This window comes from Pelophylax lessonae (assembly GCF_965119305.1).
Source record: "Pelophylax lessonae genome assembly, chromosome: 11".
In the NCBI taxonomy this organism is placed as follows: domain Eukaryota; kingdom Metazoa; phylum Chordata; class Amphibia; order Anura; family Ranidae; genus Pelophylax; species Pelophylax lessonae.
Window position 1 is genome coordinate 27527018 of NC_138778.1, and position 12471 is coordinate 27539488.

The 12471-nt window shown below is 39.3% G+C and overlaps 1 protein-coding gene across 1 annotated transcript in view; it reads left to right on the forward strand.

The window, feature by feature from the left end:
- Positions 1–12471, forward strand: part of TOM1L1 (target of myb1 like 1 membrane trafficking protein) — a 161956-nt gene that overhangs the window by 58713 nt on the left and 90772 nt on the right. Inside the window, exons 3-4 of the mRNA XM_082272490.1 lie at positions 4383–4461; positions 11406–11555. Of these exons, the coding sequence (XP_082128616.1) occupies positions 4383–4461; positions 11406–11555 (229 nt within the window). The remainder of the gene's footprint in view (positions 1–4382; positions 4462–11405; positions 11556–12471) is intronic.

Genomic DNA, 12471 nt, shown 5'->3' on the forward strand with positions numbered 1-12471 from the left:
ACATGAAAAATAAAATAAGAATCTAAGGGGAAATCACAGGCCAAAACGTCCAGGAGCTGTTTTTTTTGTCTTTCAAACTGTAGACTTTTTAATGCTGAACTCCAACGTTCCCTTCAGTCTTGCACAGTTGTAGAGGCCCCTCTCTTGTATTGAAATGGCTTTCTCTGTTTTCCCCGCACTCTGTGAGCTTCTCACAATGTGCAGAGTCTTATTTCTGTCTGGAAGATGTCCAGCATCATCTAGCTTGACTGTCCCTGGCCCACCTCTCTCATTCTATGGATTTCAGTTCTTTCAATCATGGAGGCTCAGCATTACATGGGGGGTATTAACCTTGGGTGGCCATGCCTATGAACACCCACTCCTCCAGACCGACATTCATTTACGCTGGCAACTTTCGGCCCAGGGGGCAAGTACAAACCAAAGGCCCATGGTGCAGCAACTCAACCCCCTCCCACTCTCCCAATTCTTCTCCTGACCCCCATTCCAAGCTGAAGCTCTGCTCCAGATACTCTCCACTTACCAGCTGAACTCGGGTTCCCAAGGGGAAGGTTGGGGGAAGCTTGGACAGCATGGTGGGGCTGGCCAGGGCAGAAGAGTCTCCAGTGGGCTCAGACACAGCCTACACCATCCATGCTATGAGGCTTTGCGCTTTGTCCTTGTCTTCATCCCGCACTCAGTAGGTCAGTGGCGTTGACTTTTTACTTCTCCTCACCAGGAATAATTTAGGCATGTCTGTGGCAGAAGCGGTGCAGTCTTTTTACAGAGCATCAGAGCGGCCCTGGGGGCAATTGCCCCCCTGCCCCCTGGCCCAGTCCTGCCTCAGCATTTTGTAGCTTGAAGCTCAAAGCTTCAAAACGTTAGAGAAGAAAAAATCAATTATTCTGTATGGAGATGGTTCACATCCCCACTACAAGTCTCCTGAAGCCAAACACCTGACACTGAAAAAAGTTCTGGAGCTTTTTTTGTAGCTCGAATCGGGCAGATTTGAGCATTTTTGGTGCGTTTCTATTCCCATAAAAAATTCATGGAAAAGCGCCATTTGCGCGTTTTTGTGCGCATACGCGCATTTTGTCGCACCTTTCGTGCACGATTTTCATTCCCAAATGAAGAATGTAAAAAATGAAATAGTAATAATATATGAATAAATACATGTAAAATAAATACAAATACATGTAAAATAAAAATAAAAAAAAAAGTAATAATATATGAATAAATACATGTAAAGTAAATACAAATACATGTAAAATAAAAATAAATAGTAATAACATATGAATAAATACATGTAAAATAAATACAAATACATGTAAAAAAAAGAAAAATAGTAATATATGAATAAATACATGTAAAATAAAATAAATTGTAATAATATCTGAATAAATACATGTAAAGTAAATACAAATACATGTAAAATAAAATGAATAGTAATAACATATGAATAAATACATGTAAAATAAATACAAATACATGTAAAATAAAAAAAAATAGTAATAATATATGAATTACATAAAAAAATAAATACAAATACATGTAAAATAAAAAAATAGTAATAATATATGAATAAATACATGTAAAGTAAATACAAATACATGTAAAATAAAATAAATAGTAATAATATATGAATAAATACATGTAAAATAAATACAAATACATGTAAAATAAAATAAATAGTAATAATATATGAATAAATACATGTAAAATAAATACAAATACATGTAAAATAAAATAAATAGTAATAATATATAAATAAATACATGTAAAGTAAATACAAATACATGTAAAATAAAATAAATAGTAATAATATATGAATAAATACATGTAAAATAAATAAATAACTAAAAATCAGTTAGAAAGCACTCCCTAGAGACACACTTAACCCTTTGATCGCCCCTGGTGTTAACCCCTTCCCTGCCAGTGTCATTAAAACAATAACAGTGCATATTTTTTAGCACTGATTACTGTATTAGTGCCAATGGTCCCCTCAAAAGTGTCAGTCAGGGGTCCGATCTGTCCGCTGTAATGTCGCTGCCCCGCTAAAAATCGCTGATCGCTGCCATTACTAGTAAAAAAAAATATATATATATTTAAATGCCATTAATCAATCCCCTAGTTTGTAGACGTGATAACTTTTGCAAACTAATCAATATACACTTATTGGGATTTTTTTTTTCAACAAAAATATGTGGCAGAATACATATTGGCCTTAAATGATGAAAAAATTTGATTTTTTTTAATTTTTTTCATTGGCTGTGTTTTATAGCAGAAAGTAAAAAAAATATATATTTTTTCAGAATTGTTGCTCTTTTTTTGTTTATAGCGCAAAAAATAAAAACTGCAGAGGTGATCAAATACCACCAAAAGAAAGCTCTATTTGTGGGGAAAAAAAGAACATTAATTTTATTTGGGTACAACATCGCACAACTGGGCAATTGTCAGCTAAAGTAATGCAAAAAATGGTCTGGTCATTAAGGGGGTAAAACCTTCTGGTCCAGAAGTGGTTAATAATATGTAATAATACATAAATAAATAATGCCTAACCTTAAAAAATGTTAAATAAATTATTATTAATAATAATTATAATAAAATAATAATAAATAAACACCCAAACCCGAACAAAAAAAAAAAAATACATTATTAGAGCCAGTTCACACCACATGCAGTCCAATGTTTTTTTTTTTCTGCATCAGAAACAAATGGATAGTAGGTTATATGGTTTCCAGTGGCATAGTCCACACCAGTGCGGTCAGTTTCAGTGCGTTTCAGTTCCAGAAAAAAAAGTAGAACATGCTGAATTTGTGTCTGCACTGAACTGTATTGGAACGTGGTAAAACACATCAAAAACGCACTGGAATGCACCTAAATGCAGCAAAAACACACCGGAAAGCAGACATCCCCATTTAAGGTGAGGAAAAAGAGGGGTGAAAATGCACTGGAAAGCATCTGGAACGCACCAGAAATGCATCAAAAGTGTGCATGCAGAAAAGCATCTGGAACGCACCCGGACTAAGTTTCAATGGTGTGAGCTGGCCCTTAATAATAATAAAATAATAATAATAATTTATTTATTGTGTGTTAGGTTTAGGTTGATTAGTAATTTATTATTATTATTTTATCTTATTTTTTAAAGGTTAGGGGTTATGGTTAGGAGTTAATTATGTATTTATTATTACTTAGTATTCATTTATTGAATTTATTTATTATTTATTTATTTGTGTATTTATTTTACATTTATTTATTCATTTATTATTATTATTATTAGTAGTAATAGTAGTATTAGAGCCCATTCACACAGGGGCGACACGACTTGCCGGGGCGACCTCGGCACGACATGCACGGACTTCATATCATTGAAGTCATTGCAAGTCGCCTCCAGGTCGCCCCAAAGTAGTACAGGACCCTTTTTCTAAGTCGGAGCGTCTTGTGTTGCTCCTATTAGAACGGGTCCTGTGCTAATCAATGGCAGGCGACCGACCGCGACTTGGCAGTCGACCAAGTCCTAACCATAACAATAAATCAATAATAAATAACTCTATGCCCCAATCCTAACCATAACCCTAACCTAACCTTAAGCCCCCGTTCACACTAGGGCGACCTGTGAGGCGACCTGGTCGCCTCACAGGTCGCCCGGCGACCCGGAGGCGACCGCCATAGACTTCAATGTTATGAAGTCCGTGGCGGCCGCTCCGAGGTCGCGGCGCGCTGCTCGCACCGCGACCTCGGAGGTCGCCACCCGAAGTCGGATCGCCCCTATGTGAACGGGGGCTTAGTCTAACCCCTTACCCAAATTTAAAAAAAAATAATAAATGAATAATAATAAAAAAAGAAATACAAGTTAAAGGAAAAGCTAAAAAAGCTTAAATGCCTAGCAACAAATGATTCAACAGATGAAAGTTTTCTCTTTTGGCTAATAAAAAACACCAAAGCTCATAAACACTGTATAAATATTGCGCATAAAAACACGATGAAAAAAAAAGGTGTGGATGCCAGCCTCACCCATCAAGGCATTTTGATATCTGCATACCTCCTGAAAACCTGTCAGCCTTTTTATTGCTGTCTGTATTTCCCGACACAGAGATTGTTATCTATGTCTATTTGTTTTCCATTGTCACCAAAAGTGAAGAAAATCCAAAATTGCGGCTTGCCATCAATACAGAAATACAAAGTGAAATCTTCCAATGGGAACCCTAGTTATGGTGACCATTGTAACATCCATGGATTCCCTTTTTCATTTTCTTCACACTTTCTGTTTTGGCTTTGGGTCAAGAAGTAAAGGCCACGTTTTAGCGCCCCCTCCTGGCCACCCACCCGAATCCTGACAGGTCTGTACACATGCAATGCTTTGCCTTGACATACACTTTAATAAAACATAACCTCTCTCTTCCCAGGCCAAGAGATGCAGTTAAAGCTTTCAAGAAAAGAATTGCCAAGAACTACAACCAGAAGGAAGTGAAACTTTGTCTTTCTGTAAGTAAATAAGATCTCCCCCAACACAGTTCCCAGTTTTCACCAAACTTCTGCTGCCACTGCAAAGCCAAATGATGGCATCACATACACATCTCTCAAACCAGGCTTGGTAACCATTGCCACCATCCCGAAACTATGCAATACACCTAAGAAAAGATTTTACCTCTAAGTGGGATTTTAAGGGCAATTAATATAGGATATTAAATAAAAAATTGATAATTTATTGAAATAGCAAAAATGCATAAATACAAAAGAATAATCCATATAGAGGGAGAGTCTGCCTCTACATGGGGACTCTAAGGGTCTCTATATTGTTTTTTGTACCAAGGGCTTTTTGTTGGCCCAATGTATTGTGTTTCATTGTATATGGATTATTCTTTTGTATTTATGTATTTTTGCTATTTCAATAAATTATCAATGTTTTATTTATATCCTATATTAATTGCCCTTAAAATCCCACTTAGAGGAGAAATCTTTTCTTGAGGCTCCGTTCACATCTAGGCGTTTTGGGGCGTTTATGTGGAGTTTTTCTGCTCTAGGATCAGCTCTCAAAACACCCAACAAGACAAATCCTATTTATTTCAATGGCCCCTGTTCACATCTGAGCGTTTTGACGCTGTAAGCAAAACGCCCAACGCTCAAAAAAGTACATGAGCTTCTTTTTGGGCAGATTACAGGCATTTTCCATTGGTCTCTATTCAATCTAAAAATGCCTGCACAAAAAAACGCCTGTAAATCGCGGTAAAAATCACAGTAAAAAACGCGCGAAAACGCTACGGTCAGGTGTGAATGTAGCCTAAATGATGGCATCACAACCCCCATCCTCTTCATATAGTATAAGACTAAGATCACTGGGAAATGTAGCTAGAAAAGATCAACACTTTTGTTATGACTCCCGCTAAGACCATATATCCAGGGAAACTAGAAGCAGGAGGGTGACTCGTTTCAATGCCTTCTATCCAAAAGTAAAGTACAGGTGGTCCCCGGGTTACAAACAAGATAGGGACTGTAGGTTTGTTCTTAAGGTGGAGTTCCGGCCTATTTTGCAACCTTAGTGATTCCTGGAGTGCTCCCTATGCTGATCAACAATTGGGCATTTTCAGTTTTTTTCGGGGGTCCCTTACCTTATTTTCAGGGCATTTTGTATGGTGCTTCCTCCTTCCCCCCCCCCCCACCTTCGTGGCCACGGCCACCGACATCACTTTCGCCTTTGCATTGCATCCTGGGAGCTGTTTGTCATCACTCCCAGAAAGCTGGATTTAGGAAGAACTCCCAGAACAACATTCCCTGGAATCAGGAAGAAGGACACAGCAGATTACACTGCGTCTTCAGATGCCCACATCCAAGATGGCCACGCTCAGACAGTGTTTTTAAAAGTAAGATTTTGACTAAAATCCAATACTGTACCACTTGTAAGTATGAGAATAGCGGTTCTGTAAAGAGCAATGGATTAGTATTATAGGGGTATTTTTAGTTAAAAAATGTATTTGAGGCCGGAACTCCGTTTTAAGTCGAATTTGTTTGTAAGTTGAAACAGGTAAATTTTTTAAGTTTAGCTACATCCAAAATAATAACTGTTACGTTTTTTGGATAGCATAGGGAAGGGTTAACACCCTTGCACCGTTTGTTTTGCTGTCTGTACCCCTGTTTAGAAGATGTCACCTCACTTTCTGTCCCTATGACAACTGGATTTTGGAAATTTTGGGTTGTTGTGGAAACAAGGATTGGTGATAAAGCACCAGTGGAGACACCTTCTTCCCATGAGAACTCTTACAGGAGTAAATTTCCCTTGATAGGGGGAGATTTCTCCTCACTTCCTGTTGTCTCTCTCCGTTTGTAAGTAGGAGTCGTTTGTAAGTCTGATGTTTGTATCCCGGGGAACCCCTGTATTGGATTTGGTGGGGTTGATGTCTACATCAGAAGAACAAAAATAATTTATAGTTTCTACAAATGCTACATTTTATCTAAAACAATGTGTATACAGTGTATGTATGAAGTGCGTCTAAAAAGATTGGTGAATGGTATCAGAAAACAAACAAAACAAAACAGAAGATACAAACAAAATACCTTTATTGGCCTTCAAAATAATCGCCATCCTTCACAGCATACTTTTTGGATTGTTCATAAAGCTTCTGGAAACTGTCAGCAAAGGCCTCTTCAGGAATTGATTACAAAACTGCTGTTACACATTCTTGGATTGCTGCCACGTCCGCAAAACGTGCGCCTTTCATAAGACTCTTCAGGCAGGGAACAGAAAGACGTCCACAGATGCCAGATCAGGGGAGTATGGGGGATGATCAAAAACAGGTACGCCACACTGAGCCAATGGCGCACAGGGATTGAACCGTGTGCTTGCGCGTTATCGTGCAGCAGCATCCATTATCCAATCCAGTGCATTCACGCGGTGGATGCATCGTAGCAACCGTTTCAAAACGTCCTTGTAAAATGCGGCGTTCATGGTTTGACCCGAAGGAATGAATTTCTTATGGATGATGTCATGATTGTCGAAGAAGGCGATCCATATTGACTTTACCTTGGACTTCTGCAAGGATCTCTTTTGGGTCGCAAGAAAGACAGACAGTGAACAGAACACCATTCCATTGACTTCCGCTTGGATTCCAGAGCGAACTGGTAGCACCAGGTCCCATCCCCTGTGATGATGGTTCGCAGGAAGCATGGATCCTGATTATACATGGTAGTAATATCTCACAGCTTCCATCCTATAGACTTGGACCAACCTTTCATGCGTCTCGGCTGCCATTTTTCCCAATTTGTAGCAGAACTTGATGTTCACTCGTTGCTCCATTGCACTAGAGTTGACTGCCCGCAATGGGTTTCCCTGGCGGTCACGTGTACTCCATGCTAGGTGGCCCTTCTCGACGTGTCTCTGGATAGCCATGCGAGTGCACCTGGCCCATGTTGCTGCTGAGTTATCGGACCATTCACCGACATTTGTAGACACACCTCATACAGTATGAGAGGAGGGGAAAGATATATAGTAGCTGCTCCTGGCACCAGAGGAAACAAGACACTGGATTGTCTCCCAATCCAGCTGAAATATGTCTACTGTCTATCAAGGGTGTTGCAGACATTCTAAAAGACTTTAGGCACCTAGGATTAAATGTGGTGTGTTAAAAAGATACCAGCTATTCATTAAAAATGCCAAATGACAATACTTGTTTCATATTGCACATATTAATGGCCCCCTGCTGAGGCACCCTTCTGCTGTTTAGGCCTTCTCTCTTGTTTTATTGATGCCCTCCAGATTGTTTTATATTATTTTATGGTGTGCTAAGATTGTGAACTGTTTAACTCAAGCACAGTGCACGTTTTTTCTTACTTTGTCTTTATATAGCTGAAAAAATTCAATAAAAATGGGTATGGAAAATGTAGCACGACTCCCTTGGGAGCTGCTGGTGACAGGTTCCCCTGGGTTACCCATAGCAACATCACAATAGTTTAGCGACTTTAAAGTGCTTGGCTCAGTCAAGAAACAGTCTAGAGGTTTTGGTTTTTGTTGTTTTATTGAGAACTTGGATAGGAGAAGGGAATGAGTGGGATACTCCAACTTGAATAAACTATGCACAATTTGCTGGGACGTTTAACTGTACTTGAATGCGGCACTCACCACCTGAAACCGTTGCTTCACCTTGGCAATAGCGATGAAGTAGTGATAAATGAAAAAAGAAAAAACCTGGAGAAACCACCTAGGGGGGAGGGATTCCCGAGAAAAACGGGGGAAAAGGGATGTTTTTGGATGCTTTGTATTTGAAAAAATGTGAAGCAAAAGATATATATAAAAATATCCAACTTTATTACATGATTAATACAAAAAAATATATATATAATAATGGTAATACAAAAAGACAGACAACCAGTTTCAAAAAACGGTGTAAACCGTACAATATAAAGGTACATATAATAAAAGACCTTCAATGCATCAAAACTTATGGATGTACAGACAATGGATACCACACATTGTTAGAAACAGATAAAGATGACGAAATGTTGGATCACCAACAAACCCAAACTCGTTTCGTCTTTAACCTTCCTAGCGGTATTCCCGAGTGTGACTCGGGGTAAGATTTTAGTGCCAAAAGCGGTAACCCCGAGTCACACTCGGGGTAGCGCTAGGAAGATCGCTGGATGCTGGAGGAGGTTTTACTTACCTTTTCTCCGGGATCCAGCGATGTCTGCGAGCGGTGTGCGGCGGCGGAGCTCTCTCCCGATCGTCTGCGAGCCCCGGCTTCCGTCTCCGGCGACGTGACGTCCGCCGGGGGGTGGAACCGGCGGCAAATTCGAATGTAAAATGCACCAAACACACTGATATCGTTCAAAATAAAATAAAATCACATTACATTACCCCCCAGTGCCCTTTCCTGCAGTTTTACTGTACTTTTTATGTAAATATATGTATATATATATATATACATATATATACAGTATATATATATATATACATATATATACAGTATATATATACGTATATATATATACACATATACATATATATATATATATATATATATATATATATATATATACACACACACACATATTATATATATATATATATATATACATATATATGTATATATATATATATATATATATATATATATATATATACACACGTAATTCTTGTGAATGAGCAGCCCAAACCAACTGTATACATTATATATATATATATATATATATATATATATATATATATATATATATATATATATATAATATGTATAATAAATGTATACAGTTGGTTTGGGCTGCTCATTCACAAGAATTACATGCTTTCAGCACCTAAAATAATGGTACCGCTTTCAGCACCTAAAATCCAAAAGAATCATACCGCCAGGGAGGTTAAATAGTCTTCTTCAGGGGGGTATGTATTGGTCCACAATTCTGTTGACAAGCATCTGTATATGCAATACATGAAACATATCATTATGTCATAAAGAAAAAAAGAAAAAGTGCAATACATCTGGAAAGACCTTAAATAGGTGAGTGAGCAACTTACATATATGTGTGGTCCAACCACACGTATAGCCAAGAAAGCTATCAGTGGTGTGCTGTAAATTTTTATTGTTTATAATCCAAGGAAGCCCGGGAGCATATCAGGGCGGAGACCCTCTTCTGGGAACGAATGAACCACTTTAGATAAGCTGTACTGTACTGTAGAACACACTTCAGAGCCCTTCCTGGCACCCCCTTTTGTTTCTATTCTTCAGGGCTTTGTACATGGCACCCCCTTTGCTTTCATACTCTTCGTGTGAGCTAGCTCCTTGATCTCCTGACTTCACTGGAGTGGTCCCCCTTCCTGGGCCAGACCCTTTGGCATGTCCCTCAGTACTCACGGACACTGTTTTTCCCAAGAGACTCTGCCAGCAGCTCCACCATCAGCACTCTGGATCCTCTGCAGCTCAGCTCCACACCTGGTTCACTAGGCCGACTGCCTTATTGGCCATACACACTATACAATTTTCTTTAGAATTTTTCCTTCAGACTTACCAAAACCATATAATATGAGGTCAAACCTAAACACTTTCAATTTGTATGCAATCAGGCAGGCCCTTGCACTACATAGAAATGGTAAATCTAAAGGAAATCTGACAACAAAAGTTGTATAGTGTGTATCCAGCTTAAGACCACTTTCCTGAGCCGTCCACCTCCTCCTGGGACTCTGCTTCCTGCCAAAGATGCCCTGTCACATGCCCCCTCCGCTTTTATGAGAAATCCCAGGATGCATTGCAAGAATGCCCTCCCACTGGGACTCCCATGAAAGCTAATGGGTCACTGGCTGGGTTTCCTCCACTGCCCAACAAGCTCCCTCATTGGATACAGTGGGGACATTCCCTCAGACCAAGTGAATCACACCTGGAAACACGTGACAGGCAACCTAATAGATCAGGCTCCCCTTATAAGCAGCAGGAGCAATAGATGCTTTACCTAGCACCTACCTACCTACCTAGGAGGGTGCTACAAAAAAATGCCAACTGCTCTAATTTACTAAATTATCTACCTAACATAATTCTACAGGTTGGGAAAATTTAGGTTTCTAGTGGAGATTAGTGGGAATAGATGCACCAGATCCAAGAAAAAACGACCCACAACCAAACTTTTGCTAATATCATAGTATTTGTCTGCAGGATCATTCTAGGGCAACAATTACTGTAAACAAGATCCAGGGCACTCAGTGGAAGACCCAGGGCATGTGTCTTATAGCAACGACCCTGTTGTCTATATTGTCTATGCACCATAAGGGTCACATATCATAGCAGGATTTATAGAAATGAAGTTAGATCTTGTGAATTGTATTTGCCATGTATTAACATTGACCTGTAAGAAGGAGTAAAAGAAAAGAAGAATCAAATCTCTGACCTCAGAAAACATTTGGACACTAATCCAAAAGTAGTTTCACCTGTCTTTATTATGGCTATTCTAGATTATATATGTTGATTTATCTTTACAATTGTTTATATGAGCTTTCTTTATGTAATACTGCTCTGTAATAGAGCTTTACAAGTCTCAATACCGAGAATTCAGGTTGGCAGTAAGGCAATACTTTAAATCAGGTCATTCATTCCAAACCAGCATGTTGAAACACATGTATCCTCCACAGTACTGTATCAGGCTGGATGTGTGATGAGTCTTTATGGGAAACAAGAAGAATAAAGTATTTGAACAACCACCTGGGTTTAAAAGAGGACTTCACATGTATAGGAAACTCCTCCAATTTACCCTGTCCACCTCCTGAACTAACCTGCACTGACCACCCCTGCAAGTGGGTGATCCAGTTTTCCTTTATATAAGTTTTAGGTTGGCTTACTCTTTAAACATTCAAAAGTTTCATCAAGCGGTTTTCAAAAATAGTATCGAAATATTTTACTTTTGCTGTTTTAAAATTCTAATATCATCTTTATATATTTGCCCTTTCATAAATTCAGCTGCTGGAGATGTGTATGCAGAACTGTAACCCAAATTTCCAGAATTTGGTGCTTCGAAAAGACTTCCTTAAGGATGTGTTGGTCAAACTGTTGAATCCAAAGTACAACTTACCTGTCCAAATGCAAAACAGAATTCTGCGCTTCATCATGGTAAGCTGTCTTCAATTCGTTTATTATTGGTTTTGTCTCTGAACATTGGTCTTTCTAAGAATGGTTGTTTCCAAAAAGTGTGGAACCTAAATGCCATGATTATTCTGTATGTTGATGGCCTCTAGTGTCAATGTAATTGTCAAGGTAAAGTATTGTTCAAACCTTAAGTCCCGGTTCACACTACCGCGACTTGTCAGGTGACTCCATTCTGTGCTACGGGAACCGTTCTAATAGGAGCGACTGACTTAGAAAATAGTTCCTGTACTACTTCGGGGCGACATCGGAGCAACTTGCATTGACTTCCATTATGTGAAGTCCGTGCAAGTCGCGCCGAAGTCGCGGTGCACGCGACTTCACAGGTCGCCCCCGAAGTCGGATCGCCATAGTGTTAACCGACACTTAATCCTTGTGAAAACTACTACGGCATACTGCCTAAAAGCATCCTCTTCCAAAAAAAGGCCTCTGTGCTGTGGTCCTCTTCAAAATGGCAGCTGGAGTTCAAACTTATTAAAGTCCTCACTGATGTGACCTAACATTATTAGTTTGAACAAATGAGAAAGTGCAATTACACAGGTCTCTCAAAGCCAAAAATCTCAGACATTCAGGTCACATAGCAAGCAGTCACTGAAACTGGCATTGCGAAGTTGTGAAACTGGCATTGCGATTTTTCTAGAACAGGGGTCGCCAAACTTTCTAAACAAAGAGCCAGTTTACTGTTCTTCAGGCTTCAGGGGAGCCGGACTGTGACTGGTGGGAGTAGAAAATGCCATGCCGTCAAAGGGAGTAAGCAATACCCCATCATCGGTTTGAATGGGCGGAATAGTGCCCCATTGTTGGTGTCATTGGGAGGAATGGTGCCCCATCATTGGCATTAGTGGGCGAAATAGTGCTCCAAGGGCTGGACAAAGGCAAGCAA